The sequence below is a fragment of the Candida oxycetoniae genome (genome assembly GCF_023343755.2).
Source record: "Candida oxycetoniae strain CBS 10844 chromosome Unknown scaffold58, whole genome shotgun sequence".
NCBI classification, from domain to species: Eukaryota; Fungi; Ascomycota; class Pichiomycetes; order Serinales; family Debaryomycetaceae; genus Lodderomyces; species Lodderomyces oxycetoniae.
In genome coordinates, this window is record NW_026055436.1 from 47,828 (window position 1) to 65,043 (window position 17,216).

At 40.0% G+C, this 17,216-nt stretch overlaps 4 protein-coding genes across 4 annotated transcripts; 3 read left to right on the forward strand and 1 right to left on the reverse strand. All coding sequences in view use genetic code 12, as the record gives it.

Moving 5' to 3' along the window:
* Positions 1–566: 566 nt before the first annotated feature.
* On the forward strand, positions 567–4,035 carry KGF56_002657 (uncharacterized protein; the record flags this gene model as incomplete). The annotated part of the gene is made up of 2 exons (XM_049323910.1): positions 567–1,537; positions 1,932–4,035. The coding sequence occupies 2 exons, from the start codon at positions 567–569 to the stop codon at positions 4,033–4,035; spliced, it is 3,075 nt and encodes a 1,024-aa protein (XP_049180303.1).
* Positions 4,036–4,101: 66 nt separating this feature from the next.
* Positions 4,102–8,444, reverse strand: KGF56_002658 (ATP-dependent 3'-5' DNA helicase; the record flags this gene model as incomplete). Its single annotated transcript, XM_049323911.1, has 4 exons — positions 4,102–7,431; positions 7,502–8,026; positions 8,099–8,108; positions 8,425–8,444. The coding sequence occupies 4 exons, from the start codon at positions 8,442–8,444 to the stop codon at positions 4,102–4,104; spliced, it is 3,885 nt and encodes a 1,294-aa protein (XP_049180304.1).
* A 156-nt stretch (positions 8,445–8,600) lies between these two features.
* Positions 8,601–10,106, forward strand: KGF56_002659 (17-beta-hydroxysteroid dehydrogenase-like protein; the record flags this gene model as incomplete). The annotated part of the gene is made up of 1 exon (XM_049323912.1): positions 8,601–10,106. The coding sequence occupies one exon, from the start codon at positions 8,601–8,603 to the stop codon at positions 10,104–10,106; it is 1,506 nt and encodes a 501-aa protein (XP_049180305.1).
* A 1,479-nt stretch (positions 10,107–11,585) lies between these two features.
* On the forward strand, positions 11,586–17,114 carry KGF56_002660 (snoRNA-binding rRNA-processing protein; the record flags this gene model as incomplete). Its single annotated transcript, XM_049323913.1, has 1 exon — positions 11,586–17,114. The coding sequence occupies one exon, from the start codon at positions 11,586–11,588 to the stop codon at positions 17,112–17,114; it is 5,529 nt and encodes a 1,842-aa protein (XP_049180306.1).
* Between the last annotated feature and the right edge of the window lie 102 nt (positions 17,115–17,216).

Consider the following 17,216-nt stretch of genomic DNA (forward strand, 5'->3'; position numbering starts at 1 on the left):
ATATATAGAAGTTTGTAAAGGATAAATGCTGTGTTTATATCTATGCTCTTTCTGTCCAACTTTATGCGTCTGCTCTTTCTGTCTAACTTTATGTGTCTACTCTTTCTATCTGCCCTTATGTGTCTGCTTTTTCTATCTACCCTTATGTGTCTGCTTTTTTCTGTCTGCCCTAAATCCTTATATTGTCAGTCTATTTTTATGGAATGTCTGTCAGTCCAATTCTTAATGGTGTCTGTCAGTTTACTTTTTATGTGTCTGTCTGCTCTATTGTGTTTTTGTTAACAGGGGTTTTTTCTCATATTACGTGACAATTCTTTATCATATTTCTCCGCGATAAGGAAGAAAGAAAAGGAAGAAAGAGAAAGAGGAAGCTGAACAAGAACAAGAACAAGGCACCTTTGTAGGATCATTATTTGGGCACCTTTGTAGGATCACTATTTGGGCAACTTTGTAGGATCATTATTTGGGCAACTTTGTAGGATCATTATTTGGGCACCTTTGTAGGATCATTATTTGGGCAACTTTTGATAAACCTTTTTGTTCTCCGCTGCTGAAAGAGCTAACCCATGTTGAGTATTAGACCGGCTACTCATGCTGGTTCTTGGTATAGCGGAGATCCTAATGCTCTCAAGTTGCAAATCCAGAACTTAATTGCTAGTGCTCAAAATCGTGTTGGTTTGCCTGTTGAAGGTGCAAGAGTATTGATTGGTCCGCATGCTGGTTATACATACTCGGGAGAACGCCTTGCTGAAACTTATAATGCCTGGGACACTTCAACTGTAAAGAGGGTGTTTTTGTTGGGCCCCTCGCATCATGTATACTTTAAGAATCACGCAATGCTTTCTCCCTTTGATTACTATGAGACTCCAATCGGCAATTTGCAAGTGGATCAAGCTATAATAAAAGAGTTGCTATTGAAGCGCTCATTGAAAAATCCAAACAAGCCGATATTCAAAGTAATGTCTCAAGAAGTTGACGAAGAAGAGCATTCTTTTGAAATGCATGCACCTTTCATCTCATATCAAGCTGCAACTTCAAAGACTCCTCCAACTATCATTCCCATAATGATCAGTGGAATGGATAGCGAGGTTCAAAATGATATAGCAGAGGCTCTTTTACCATACATTTTGAAAAAGGAGAATCATTTTGTTATTAGTTCCGATTTTTGTCACTGGGGATCTCGGTTCGGTTACATGAGCATTCTCCCTAATGAAGAATGCTCCTTGAATACACTAGAAAAGGATTTGGTTTCACTCGAGGGACTCCGTGGCGGTGGCGGTCGCAACTATAAGATTTCCAGTGCTATATCAAATCTAGATAAGTTGGCTCTTTGCATCGCTACAAATGGCTCTTCTTTACAGTGGAAGCAGTATATTCGCATATCGGGGAACACAATTTGTGGTCAAAAACCAATATCAATCGTCTTGCAGCTCATTGAAAAATCCGGCTTAATTCAACCTGAAGATGGGGGGGTTTTTCAGTGGATCGGATACTCTCAAAGCAATCTGGCTCGATCCGTTAAGGATAGTAGCGTGTCGTATGCCTCGGGTTATGTTAAATTGTAAGTAAAACCTCCGTACCCAACGCCACATTACTCCTTTTGTAGCCTGTTACAACACTATCGAGACATTACTCCTTTTGTAGCCTGTTACAACACTATCGAGACATTACACCTTTTGTAGCCTGTTACAACACTATCGAGACATTACACCTTTTGTAGCCTGTTACAACACTATCGAGACATTACACCTTTTGTAGCCTGTTACAACACTATCTCGCTCTGCTCGATAGTGTTAATGTAAAATGGTCAAGATTGATTTTTCAATCGGCAAAAAACAAAAGCTTGTTGATAAAAAGAGAATTTGCGCGTTATCATTGATTCCTCTTTGCAAGAAGAGGAGTTTTACCACTACTTATCGAGTAGAGTATAGATGGAAGATGAGTGAGTCTAAGCTATTTGCGAAATCCAAGAGTACTGAGCTTAAAGCTGAACTTGAACATGCGTTTAAGAAGTCCAAGCCAGCCAACAGAGTGAAGATTGTCCTCCGAAAAATACTTGCCAATATAATTCTAAATAATAATGAGATGGTGACTTTGATGGGTGATATAATCCCATTGATGAAAATGGACGATTTGGAAATACGCAAGTTATGCTGTGAATATATCGTAACGTATGGTCAGTATACTCGTGATACGCTTGCAGCAATTCCGCTTTTGAAACGATTTAGAGAGGAATCGTCGCCTATTTTAAGAGCATTATCGGTGAAAACCATGACTTCAGTATGTATGGTGGAGTTTAGTGAATTGAGTGTTGAGACAATTCAAAGATTGGTTTTGGATAAGGACCCCTACGTGAGACAAGCGACGGCATTCTCCATCGCAAGACTACACCTAAATGATCCCGCTCGAACTGAAAAAGCATCCCTCATTGATCTACTTAATGAGCTCCTATACGACGAAAGTCCCATGGTGGTGTCGAATGCATTGGCAGCATTGAGCAGTATCACTGAAAGAAGTAAGTCTTTGAACTTGACTATAGACAAGGCACACACGCTAAACTTGATTAAACTATTAAAAGTGGCCAATGAGTGGCAGCATGTTTATTTGCTTAATTCGTTAATGGCGTACATACCTCAAAGCGAGCACGAGGCATTGGATTTAATAGAAGCTGTTCTTCCTTCGTTGCAGCATGAGCACTCGGCAGTGGTTTTGAATGCCATCAAAGTGATTGTCTACTATAGCAACTATGCAAGCAATCCTGAACTCCATTTACCCATTCTTCCAAAAAGAATTGGCTCGTCACTCAATTCTTTATTAACAAAGTCCCCTGAAATCCAGTTTTTGGTCCTTAGAAACGTCATTTTACTTTTGCTCGGCAAGAGAAACTTGGTTCAATTTGAAATTGAAATGTTTTACTGTAAATTCGATGATCCGATATATGTCAAAGACACAAAACTTGAAATAATATATTTATTGGCCAATGAAGAAAACGTTGACCTGGTGTTGAATGAATTGGAAGAATATGCTACCGAAGTGGATGTTTCAATGGCGAGAAAGGCAATAAGAGCTTTCGGAAATCTCGCAGTGAAGCTAGAAGCAGGTGCACAGAGATGTGTTGATGTGTTGTGCGACTTAATATCAACGGGTATCTCGTACATTGTACAGGAGGCTGCTATAGTAGTCAAAAATATCATCAGAAGGTATCCAGATAAATTCAATTATGTTGTGCGAGATCTCATCAAGCATCGGGGGCTCTTTGAGGAACCGGACGCTAAAGTTTCCATTCTTTGGATGGTTGGTCAGTTCTGTGTCGAACTTGAAGACTCTGGAATGATTTTGGACGACTTGATGGTTTATTACCAAGATGAACCCACCGAAGTTCAGCTTGCTGTTTTAACTGCAGTAACCAAGCATTATCTTGTTTACCCTCTGGAGGGAGAACTGAGACTATTAAACACTTTGAAATGGGCTACTGAAAAAGCCGGGAACCCTGATGTCCGAGACCGTGGGTATCTTTATTGGAGATTACTCTCCTCCGAATATGCTAGTGCCTCGGAAAATGGATTTCAAAAAATTACAAAGGACATTATTTTCAACCTCAATCCATTGATTGTTTCAGAAAATGACAATATTAACCCAGCTGTTTTGGAAGAATTGGAACTCAACTTTGGCTCTTTAGCATCAATATACTTAAAGCCAGTTCAAAGCGTGTTTCGAATGACAAAACATAAAGAGCTACACTGGGCGCCATCACTTCAAAAACGAGAGCCAACTGTTTCTATCAGTAGTGGCACTTCGTCACCACGTCTAACGAGTCTGAGTAACCGAGCTTCCTATTCTCCAACCCCACTGAGAGCACACTCCCAATCCGAGGTGGTGAAGCAATATGCTAATAGAGCTTCAAGAGAGTCACCAACCTCAATATGCACTACACAAGGAGTGTTGCTGCCACAAAAAGAAAACTTTACGCAAAAGTTATCCAGAAAGAGTTCATCAATGACAAGCAAATTAGCAAGTAAATTCCCAGGATTATAGCGTGTTTATATGTTTCTATATATATATATATATACATGTATTTTTTTTTTTTTTTCAAATTCGACATTAGGTTTTGGCGATATTTAGAATCTTAACATTAGGAGAAAATCTTACAGCGGATGATACGTCCAGGATCGTATTGTGAAGCACTGTTGGCATACCAGGTTCAGGTCCGTCAGGTAACCTGTCGGCAAGTTTATGCAAATCCATACCCAAAAAAGATGCCAAAACGATTAATGCTGCTGGACGTGACATGACTCGCATTTGCTCTCTGCAGGTGGCACCCACAACACAAAGTGGACACCCCCATTGGCATTTACAATCGTTTATCCTATGGAAAGATGTATATACTAACTCGTCAATGCATTCAAATGTCTTGTACGAGTAGCCAGAGCCATTTTTGTTTCCTTTGACGTCATAAAACACCAACCGAGGAGGTCGTTTTCGCTTAGTTTCAGTTGCCTTGAACTCTTTACTTGGCGCTTTGCATTCAGTCGCCATTTCAAAATCAAGGGCATGCACATTAGTCTTGGTCGAATTAATGTAAAGCGGGAGCATGTTCATAATACCGTGGGCTGCAGCATGTATTCCTCCAGAAGGAGACAAATTTTTGTCTCTTATAATATCTATTGCAGTCTTTGGCACATTTAGCCAACATCCCTTTGCATACGCAATGATTGGTGGATTTTTCACTTCCACCACTTCAAGTATCTCCTCTTTTCGATTTACTTTAAAGAATCCAAAAACCTTCATGGTGACCTTTATCTGACCAAAAAATGCAGGAGTATCCAATTGTTCTTTCATGTTTACGGGCATTATCGGTTTCACCAATTCAACCTCTTCTGGGTCAACATCAGTGTAATCTCGTTGCGAAGTAGTCCAGTCAACATTGACTCTCTCAACTTTACAATACTTTTCCTTATGGTTAAATTCTTTAACCAAATATGGTTGGCCTTGGTGAAGGAAAATACCACCTTCATAAATTGTAAAGGTGGTTCTCAGGAGCTCTATCTCCTCCATCACTACATTTTTATTGTTTGTGACATCAACAACTGCAACTGTTTCATCTTCAATTGCTCGTATAGTAACTAGCTTTGTGGGCCTCGGCAAGTAACGTGGGTTGGTTCTGTACTTACCGTCAACGTCCAATACCAAGTGCTGATCAAGGATTTTGTAAAATGATTCCCGGCTTCTGCCTTTAGAAAACCATCGATAGTCATCTTCTTTATCTATAGCCATCTCATAAGCTGCACATTGCAAATGTCGCTCCAAAAGCAACAGCCCGTGTTCCATGTCTCTTAAAGAGTCAACGCACAAATCCTCATAATTGTTCTGAATTAGCTCATCGGGATGCTCAATATAGTATTGATCAATAGGTGAACGCATGGGCACAAACACAGCCAAACTACCAGTTGCTGCCTGGCCACGCCCTGCTCTTCCAAACTGCTGATGTAGATTCAGTTTCAGAACTGGGAACCCGCATGTAATCACCACATCTAAATTAGACAAGTCAATCCCTAATTCCAAAGCATTTGTAGCAATTATAGCTCTGAGTTGCCCATCAAACATTTTCTTTTCTATAATTCGTCTATCGCTTTTGCTGTATCCGCCTCTATACGACATAATATCACTTTGACTCAATCCCAGTGCCTTGAAATGGGAGCTTTGAAGTTGAGTGCGAATTTCTCTCATCATCATTTCCGTTACAACTCTAATAGGACAAAAGACGAGAACTCTAAGACCTTGCAAATCCGTTAATAAAGTGAGTAATAGTTTAGCCAGCTCCTTTATTGAGCTTACTCTTGGAATCATCAAGCTAGTGGATTCTGAGCGTGCTTTTTCTCCAACATTGTTCATGAGTACTGGAGGATTCCAAACAATTAATTTCTTTTCACATTTTGCGCTGCCATCATTTGCTATATGTAATACTTCATCATCATCCAGCAAAGAACAGATTGTCCTAAAATGTGCGTTTGGATTTGCAATTGTTGCTGAGCAAGATACAAATCTGACTCTTTTGCCATTTGGACAGTACTTGTGCTTTATTCTAGCAAGTCGAGCCATTACGTACCCAACATTAATGCCAAACGTTCCTTTGTAAACATGTAACTCATCCATTACGACATACTTGAGTGCACTCATAAACTCCATCCAAACTTTATACTGGTTGTTGGGTAATATGGAGGCATGAATAGTATCGGGGTTGGTAAACAAAATGTCTGACGTCTTCAGAATTTGCTGTCTTTCTGCAAACGGAGTATCTCCGTCATAAGCGTTAATAACAATGGGCCGCTTTGAATGGGTTGGCAAATGATTCAAAAACATTCTAAAATGTCTCATTTGGTCTTGCGCTAGAGCTTTGGTTGGGAAAATAAATAACGCTGTGGTGCACCTCTTGTTGTTGCCATTGGTGATGTCCCAAAGAATTGAATTCAAAATAGGTAGTTGATAAACCAAGGACTTTCCAGAAGCCGTCAGTGTACTTAAAATAACATGAGTATCATGAGAATCGTCAAGTAACGTATCCAATGCTTGTGCTTGATGTGTATAAAGCCCATCGTCAAATGAAATTCCCTTTGACGCTAAAAGAGCTTGTCGAAGCTCAGGGTGTAAAAGTTCCGAATTCATTTGCAGCACCTGTTGATATTGTGCTTGTTGGGCATAATTAAGTTGAAGAGTTGATACGATTTGATCCACGTAAAACTTTGAGTTTTTCAATGCGGCAATCATGTCATCAACAGAGGTGGGCGGTCGTGGTTGAACAGAACTCGTTTTCTTTGCCTCAAGCACTTCGACAATATTCTCAAACTCCGGTTCTTTTGGTATTAATGGTTTTGTCATTTGCAAGAGTTCTTTCTCAGCTTGGCATTGATCTTGATACTTGCCAATGAAGATTTGTAAATTTTCTTGGAATATGCAATCTCTCCCCTTGATGATTTTAGTAAGATGAGTTTGCTGTAAAGGTGCCAAAACGTTTTCATGATTACTCAAAAAGAAGGCCTGTCGACGTTTAGTTTGGAACTCATTCAGTTTCCCTAGTTTCAACCTCTTGTTGCCCTTCATAACCTTGCCTATTCCATGTATCTTGACGTCTTGGAAATCGAAAATTAAGATTTGCTTAGATTCACGGAGAGCGTCTTGGAATTTATCTGCAACAGCAGTTTGAGAAAACCTCCCACCTTTACCAACCTTTACCTCTTCCATAAAGGAAACCATTATCTGATTTTCATCGACATAATCAAAAAAAATCTCATCTTTAGGAAAAATATGTTTAATATTTGCCAAGTCAGTCAAGGTGATGGACTTGTTAAATTTCTGTAGTAACTTATAAGAAGGAATCACCGAGCGCGAATGCGATGATAGGAAAGTTAAATGAGTATTGATTTCATGGAATATCTTGATAAGCCTTTGAAAGAATTCTGACCATGGCGGGAGAGGCGGGGGAGGCGGCGAAAGCGAAAGCGACAGCGACAGCGACAGCGGCGAAAGGGACAGTGAAGGCAATGGCATCAGCGGCAGCAGCAGCGACAGTGAAGGCAATGGCAACAGCGGCAGCAACAGCGACAGTGACAGTAGCAGCAGCAGCAACAGCGACGGCTGTAACAGTGACAGTAGCAGTAGCAGCAGCAACAGCGACGGCTGTAACAGCAGCAGCAGCAGCAGCAGCAGCGACAGTGAAGGCAACGGCAACAGCGACGGCTGTAACAGCAGCAGCAGCAAAAGCAACAGCGACGGCCGTAACAGTGACAGTAGCAGCAGCAGCAGCAGCAGCAGCAGCGACAGTGAAGGCAACGGCAACAGCGACGGCTGTAACAGCAGCAGCAGCAAAAGCAACAGCGACGGCCGTAACAGTGACAGTAGCAGCAGCAGCAGCAGCAGCAGCAGCGACAGTGAAGGCAACGGCAACAGCGACGGCTGTAACAGTAACAGCAGCAGCAAAAGCAACAGCGACAGCTGTAACAGCAGCAGCAGCAGCAGCAACGACAGCGAGCTAGTGTCTCTACTCACCCCTGCTCCACTAACTCGCTTCGCTCGTTAGTGTTGTGTTAGTGTCTCTACTCACTCCTGCTCCACTAACTCGCTTCGCTCGTTAGTGTTATGTTAGTGTCTCTACTCACTCCTGCTCCACTAACTCGCTTCGCTCGTTAGTGTTGTGTTAGTGTCTCTACTCACTCCTGCTCCACTAACTCGCTTCGCTCGTTAGTGTTATGTTAGTGTCTCTACTCACTCCTGCTCCACTAACTCGCTTCGCTCGTTAGTGTTGTGTTAGTGTCTCTACTCACTCCTGCTCCACTAACTCGCTTCGCTCGTTAGTGTTGTGTGTCTACTCGCTTCGCTCGTTAGTGTTGTGGCTAGTGAGAAAAAAATTTTAGGGCCGATAGGATAGACAGCCTTTTGCGAGAAAACATATCGAGAGCAATCCAATTTCAACAATTAAGAACCAAGTAAAAAAAAACCCCTTATTTTTTTCAAGTATAAAAGTAATTGTGTGGAATCACACTAATTAGTTTAGAGTATTATAGCAACTTTGTTTTTTGAGTCTCTCTCTATTATCTCTGGTATCGATGCAGAAGGCGTTTTCTAAGCTAAAGTTGAAAAGTAAAGGGTCCAATATACCTGATGCTGCGCCAGCAGTTGATTCAGGTAAGGAACCGTCAATAGCACAAATCTACCAATCGAGATTGAATTATGGTGTCAATTTTGGTTCTAGTTTTGTTTTGGAAAAATGGATTTTCCACGATTTGTTTGCCGAGACCGGTGGAGATACCGAGCTAGATGCTGTTTCCTCGCTTGTTGCTAAGAATGGGGTTAATGACACGAGAAGCAAGTTTGAAAACCATTGGAACAATTTTGTAACCTCTGAGGATTGGAGCTGGTTGGCTGACAATCAAGTTACATCGATTAGATTGCCAATTGGATATTGGCACGTTGATGGTGGCAGTTTTACTAGTGGTTTCAAGTTTGAAAAATTCAAGCAAGTTTACTCCAATGCTTGGACTATTATCAAGCAAAAGTATGTTGAAGTTGCATTGCAGAATAAGATCTCCGTGATCATTGATATCCATGGTCTTCCAGGTGGCGCAAATAACGCGGGCCACTCTGGAGAATCGGGATCGGGAGATTTCTGGTCTGATGAGAAAGCTCAAGTATCAATGGCTAAAATGATGGGGTGGATTGCAAATGATTTAAAAAGTTACGAAAACATTGCCGGAATTCAGGTTGACAATGAAGCAGGGTTTGCCAATCCTGCCAAGAAACAAGAAACCTATTATGCTGCATGTATCAGCGAGATAAGGAAAAACAATAAGCAAGTTCCTGTTATTATCTCCGACGGCTGGTGGCCAGACCAATGGGTGAAATGGGTACAAGACGAACAAGGCGACGACGGATATATTGGTGTTGTTATTGATGACCATGTTTACAGATGTTTCTCCGATGCTGATAAGGCCAAGTCACCTCAACAAATCATTGATGATCTTAACGGTGATGTATTGACCAACTTAACTGATAATGGTAGTGGTGCCGATTTAATGGTTGGCGAATGGTCATGTGTATTAGACACCCAAAGTTGGGAAAAGGCAGGTGGATCAAATAGAGATGATGAAGTTAAGAAATATGGCCAAACACAATGTAAATTATTTAACGAAAGGGCATGTGGATCTTATTTTTGGACTTTTAAGTTCCAATCTGGTAATGGCGGTGAATGGGACTTTAAAACCATGACCGATAAGGGTGCAATTCAACCATTCTCCAGGCCAACAAAAAAACCATCAGATGATCAATTCCAACAAGCCTTGGGTAATGCTTACAATGGACATGTAGATTACTGGAAAAAGCAAGACCCCAATGGTAAGTACCAGCCTGAATTGTACAAGGATGGATTTAGTATTGGTTGGAAAGATGCAGATTCATTTGCCAAGTTTAACGGGTCCAGAATTGGTAGAAAGGAAGCTCTCAAACGTGCCAGACTCCAAGAAGAAATTTCTTCAAAGGGATCACTGAAATATGATTGGGAATGGAGCCAAGGGTATGACGAGGGAGTTAAACAGTTTTACAATGCTAGTATCTAGTCTAGAAACAATACTAGTAAGAAATTTTATCCAGTTTCTTAGAGATATACAATACGTGCATATGGTAATAGCAACATATGCTTGGTTCAGAGCTTTGCAAGTTCCTTTTTGTTGATCAACTTTGCTCATTGAGCAAAGTTGATTTTTTTTTTGCACCCAAAAAAAGAAAAGATTTTATTCACATTTAGACCTTTTTAGTACAGCTCTTCTCTCCTTTTATATCACTCATATCATTAATTTAGAATTACGCTCTTGCTCTTATTGATATGTCTCTGTTGGCGATATGAAGCTCTTGATAGAGGTTTGTGGTTCTAAATAAAAGGATGGTTTGTGGTTCTGTACAAGGATAGTTTGTGGTTCTTCCTGGGATTAAGATAGCAACCCTCTTTTACTTTGGTTCATCCAAAGCTAGTTATTCCATCTCTTAGATATACATCTGATTAGTTGCTTTGGTTGCACCCGTTTAAAAACACTTGCCGAGAAAAGGACAACTATTTTGCATAACAGGTGGACAATTGAGGACTTATGACACTAACGAGCGAAGCGAGCTAGTGTCTGTAGTCACACCTCCATGTCTGTAGTCACACCTCCATGTCTGTAGTCACACCTCCATGTCTGTAGTCACACCTCCATGTCTGTAGTCACACCTCCATGTCTGTAGTCACACCTCCATGTCTGTAGTCACACCTCCATGTCTGTAGTCACTCCTCCATGTCTGTAGTCACTCTTACTCCACTAACTCGCTTCGCTCGTTAGTGACTCTGGTCACTCCTACTCCACTAACTCGCTTCGCTCGTTAGTGACTCTGGTCACTCCTGCTCCACTAACTCCCATCGCTCGTTAGTGATGTGAGCATATAAAGAGAACCTAAATAAAATATACCAATAACTAATAACACTATCTCGCTCTGCTCGATAGTATTGCGACAAGCTACTGAGTGTTGCTTAATCAACCATTAACTTTTCAAAGTAATTCCAAAATGTGATAGTTTCCAGCTTCTTATACAGCTTTGAATCCATTTGTGATGCAACACTAACGAGCGAAACGAGTTAGTAGAGCTGGAGTGACGGAACAGGAGTGATGTAACAGGAGTGATGTAACAGGAGTGATGTAACAAGAGTGACTATCAACACTAGCTCGCTTTGCTCGCTAGTGGAGCAAGAGTGACTATCAACACTAGCTCGCTTTGCTCGCTAGTGGAGCAGGAGTGACTATCAACACTAGCTCGCTCTGCTCGCTAGTGGAGCAGGAGTGACGGAACAGGAGTGACTAGAGATACTAACTCGCCCCGCTCGCTAGTATCTCTAGTCACTCTTGCTCCACTAGCTCGCTTCGCTCGCTAGTCTACTCATCTCATCTCATGGTGCAAAGAGATGAGATGAGATGAGATGAGCTGAAAAAAAAAAAAAATGAATATATACATATATAGCATATACTTTTGATCTTATACCCATTTACCCAAACCCATTTCTTGTGGCCATGTCGAGTTTAGCTTCACAGTTAAAGACGCTAAGCGAGAAAAGCTCTTCGATAGCTTTGAATAGGCAACAGAGGTCAAAGATCCATTCTCGTTCATTAATTTTTGATCCAAAAGTTGCATCTACACAAGATTATGAATACATCTATGAAATTTCGCTTCAAGGATTGCAAGAGTTGTGTGAGTTGGACTCTAGATTCAACAAGTTTAAAGCATCGCTTTTTTCCCAAAATTCGGTAAATTTCGACAGGAATGTGCAAACTCAAGATGCGATTACCCATCTTGATCAGAATATCGCTGCTTTCTTCACCTTACTTGGGCCATTTTATTCCTTCACGTCGGCTTTGAAAGCAGCAGAATGGTTGGTGAGAAGGTTCCAAGCAAATATACACAATTCTGAGCATATCATACTTACGGCTTTACCATATTATCAACATCTGGTGTTTATCAAAATTTTGAATGTAATTCCCAAGCAGAATTTCCCCCCCATTTTTGAATGGCTAGTTACTTTTAAAGATTTGCTAAAATGCCCAACATCGCAAACCATATTCAGAGCATTTTATAATGACAATTTATTGTACAGTTTTTACTCTCTGTTCTTGGACGAACAGGTGAGAAATCAAACCATTTATAAAAATCAATTGGTATTCTATTTATCAATCACGGTTCAATTGATTGCAGCACGCGCAAAAGACAATGCAATCTTAAATGAAACATTGATCCCAGTGGTGTTAAAGACAGTGGATACCATATTATTGTCATCATACACAGGACGCTCTTGCTCAAAGTCCGAGTTGATTTTAAGTGCTTACTCACTGCTAGCAGTTCTTTCTTCTGTCGCACCGTTGAGTTTTGAGGTTTTGAACACAATAACCACGTCAATCCTTGACGATGTTGACACACTGAAACCATCACTACTCAAACAAACAGTCACTGTTTTGGTTCAACTTTGGGGATCAAACTCAAGTGCTTTTGAAACAGCACCAAGCTTGCAAAGATTAAAACCAAACAAGGAAATGCTCGAGGTTATTAAACAATTGCAATTTCCCTCTTTTAAAAAGGACAGATTTTTGGCATCTTATTTTGGCAACGTTTTCCCATGTGAGCAATCTCAGGAGTTGTTAGCATTGACAAACGTGAAAGACAATGCCAGTTTGTTGAAGTTTATCTCACAACTTGTAAATGATTTTATATTGGATCGAGATATTACTGAAAACAGAGATATAGTGGTTGGAATTGTGAAAACGTTGATAAATGCAAATGAAAAAGTATTTCAAGAGATCCTCTTTTCCAGAGGAGTAAAGATTAGTGATTTGGAGTTGAAACTTCAGTGCACATTAAGTCAAAAGGACAATGATAGCGATAACTATAATGAGAGCAACTTTGGTGCTGTTGAGGATATTAGCACAGAAGCGCCCATTGAAGAAAAAGTTGAAAAATTTGACTTTAACGGGATTAGTGCAGTTGCTCCAACTTACTTTGAGTCAAAGAACGATTTGGAATTTAATCAGTTGTCCTCTGTACTTTGTCAAATATGCTCATCTGCCAGCGTCTCTTCACAAAGGCCTACAATACAACTTTTTGTCCATAAGGTGTTCCAGAGCTCAGCAGCGGGAATGAGCTTCATGATTAGGGTAATTTTCACTCAATCTATACCACTCGTCATACGACTCACCACTCTTAGAGTGATATCGATTAAACTAAAGGAGTTAGATGACGGTAGGACCGATTTTTACTTGTTACTTCCACTTCTTTTGATGGGGCTTAGTGATGAATTGAAATCCGTTAGGAGTGGTATATCCAATGTTATCCGCGTTATTAGTGGTATTACAACTAAACTTCACAAAAACAAGAAAACAAAAACCACTCTATTCGGAGAAACAGAAATTTATGGAACAATTGTTGATAAAAAGATACTCCTTCCACAAGATGCAATGAGATTGATGGAATTTTTGGAGAATGGCTCTTTCTTTGATGATGTCATTTTTGAGAAAAGTAAAGTGACTCAAATGTTCAGATCTATATTCGAAGTAAAAGTGAACAAGAAGAATTTTGGAGAATTGTACGAAATGTTTATTTTGAACCAATGTTCCCTCACATTTTTGCCAGTTGTTTTCAAATCAAAAATATGGGCAGTTTGCGCCAGCTTGAACAAGAACGGAGGAAATGAAAGAAGCTATTTTTGGGGCGATGGTGGCGACGTTGAAAACTATTTCAAGAAAAGAGCAGATTGGATTTCACAAGCAAACGATTGTAAAATTGACAATTTCGAGCTTGTTGAAACATCTCTTGTTGGCCTTGTAGGAGGAGGAAGAAAGTGCACTTCAGAACAATCATTAAAAGAAGCGACTTGGTTGTGTCAAGGCTTGGAGTCCAGCAGTGGATTACAGGTGATAAGCAACGATCGGATTTTACAAGTTTTTGAGTTTCTCAAGACTACAGAGGCAAAATTAACAATTGTTAATAAATTGCTCGAAATGATGGTAAACGATGAATTTGAAGGATTTGATCCAATGATGACGTTGCAACTGCTTCGCATACCCTTTGAGGTGTTTTTGCAAGCTCTTGAAAATGTGCAAATTGGCGATCAAATGCCGGAGCAGGGACTTGTTAAACGGAGAAGACGCTCTTCAAACTCAACTAGACAAGCAATGGCAAAAACAGACGTCAACCTTTTAGCTGCACTTCATATTAAAAAACTATCTTTATTATTGGAAGTATTGGAGATACACTTGCGTACCGAGCCAAGTGTTGCACATCCAAGGTTATTAAAAGTGTTATTTAAAATATTAGCAGATTTGGATTCTTTAGGTAATGATGGGAATTTGCCCGTTTTGTACACCCAGGAGCTTTTAGCTACTTGTATGCTTTTGAATATCACAAGCATGAAGAAAAACGAGGGTGGCTTTAAGTTTGATTCTAATTCTGTTAGAGCAGACTTGATTGTAAACTCTATTAGAAGCTCGAGCTCACCTCAAGTTCAGAACAGATTGCTATTGGTTATATCTGAGTTGGCGGCTTTTGCTCCCGAAATAATATTACATTCAGTTATGCCTATTTTCACATTTATGGGTGCCCACACAATTAGACAAGACGACGAGTTTTCCAACGATGCATTACAAAAGACGGTTGCCAAGGTTATTCCTGCTTTGGCGTTGAACAGCTCCGGGTCAATTAATTCGGAAATTGAATTTTTATTGACTAGTTTCACCGCTGCGTTTCAGCATATACCTAGTCATCGGAGGGCTAAGCTTTTTGTAGCTTTAACACAAACGTTAAAGCCATCTGAATCAATGCATCTTGTTATATATTTATTGGGTCAGCAGTATTCTCAAGCCAGTATTATCCGGAAAAGAGTAACCGAGGCTGATGACATAGTGGCTTTTATGGAACTTTATTTAAAAACCTTCTCAGCAGATGATCAATTGGAAGGATTCGCTAAGTTTTGTGATCTTCTCAAGGTTTTCCCCGATCATCAATTAGAACCAAATTCAAAGGAGTTCGATGCATTGAGATCAAGACCCATCTTTGGTAGCTCGGTAATTAGTCTCACCAATGAGGAATTGATTAGAACGAGATTGTCATTGCTTAAATATTTTAATGCAATTATACGTGCTGACTCTTCCAAATATGATATACTATCACTCAAGAGCAAGATTGCCATGGTTTTAGAGGAGGAGAAGGAAAAGGAAGAAGAAAACGAGGAGACAAAGTCGTCAAGCAAAGATTTGATATTAGGTAGAGTTAGGCACATGACAAGTTTTACCTTGGCAGAGTTGGACACCTTTTCGACAGTTCATCAGAACTATGCAATATGTCAAGAATTGTTTACTCTCTTGAGCAATTTGTTAAACTTGTTACCAATATTGGATTTTGTGAAGTCAATTGTCAATTATTTAGATGTGGATGAGTTGCGTGATAATACCTCAATCAAAGTAGCCAAAAATTATGCCATTTTGTCTGCCAGAAAGTTTGAAAATGAGATTAGTTTTAAGAAAGGTTTTGGTGTCATTGTTGAAGATTTGTTAAAGGTATTGTTGAAAGGTATAAGCAAGAATATTGATCCAGAATTACAGCAGGCTTATTTGAATGCATTTGCTATTATCGTGCTTAAGATTGACAGCAGCGCTGCCCAAGATACCGGGTTTATAACTGCTAGCTTGTCTTCTTTCTTGATCGAGGCGCTTGGAGTGATAACATCTCAATGTGGTTTATTGAGCAATCAAACTGAAATTATTATTGCTTCAATTAGCAGCATAATCAGTGTTGTCAAAGTACTTGGAATAAAAACTTTGGGATTGTTTCCTAAAATAATCACTCCTACGTTAAAGATCTGGGAGTCAACGATAGAATCCCAACAAGATGAAGAAGGTTCAAAACTTATTCAAGAAGCGGTATTGTTACTCCTTTCGTGTTACATCAAAAAGATGCCTTCTTTTATGGTTACTAGTTTGGACTCCTTGTTGCTTACCGCTTTGAATAGTAATCTTGTTGAAAACCACGTGAAATCATCATTTTTGAATTTGATAATCGAACGCATGAAAATTGGCCAAACCATGAAATCATTGTGTAACATTTGGATGAACAAAGGCTTTTATCAGAACAATAATCCAGCCAGTATTGGTCTTTTCTTGAATACTATGCAATCTGCAATTGACAAGTTGGAGAAGAGTGAGGCGATCCTGCAAGCTTCTCAATTTACAAAGTGGCTAATTAACGCTTTTGAATTTAGAGAGTATTGCCAGGACAACAACAACAACAACAAATTTGACCAGAATACAATCCATAGGATTGAGAGCTCGTTTCATAGTTGCGCTATTGCTTACGTTATGAAGCTTAACGATAAGAGCTTCCGGCCATTATTTGCCAGTATGGTTCGTTGGGCTAGTACAGGTGAAGGTGGAACAATGGAGATCAACTATACATCGCGTTTGTTATCTTTTTACCGGTTTTTCAATAAGCTTCAAGAGCTGTTAAAGAGTATTGTAACTTCATATTATTCCTATTTGATTGATACTACATCATCGAGTCTTGAACAATTTGCAAAGGGGCAACTCAAGGATACTACATTGCGAAGAATCATTTTGATTTCCTTATCATTATCCTTCAATTTTGACCAAGATGAATATTGGGCCCAGCAAGGGAAGTTCGAAAGTATTTGCCAACCATTGCTAGACCAATTGCAAAACATTGAAGATCCAATTGGTAAGTTCTTAGTCAAGGCCATTTCTTCGCTTGTTTCCGATGTTTCTTCAAATGAATATAACGAGATTGTTTTGAAAGGATTGATAAAGTTCATCTCGTATGATAATGAGAATCTGAAGGATACAAAGTTGTGGACAATTCGAGTATTGAAGAACATATACCAAAAATTGGGAGAGAGGTGGTTGCCGTACTTGCCCACTTTGGTACCACACGTTTCGGAGTTATTAGAGGATGATGACGAGGCGGTAGAGTTGGAAGTGAGAGAGGGTCTAGTAAGGGTTATAGAGAAGGTATTGGGAGAGCCATTAGACAGATACTTGAATTAAGGGAGAGCACTATCGAGTGGAGAGCACTATCGAGTGGAGAGCACTATCGAGCGGAGAGCACTATCGAGTGGAGAGCACTATCGAGTGGAGAGCACTATCGAG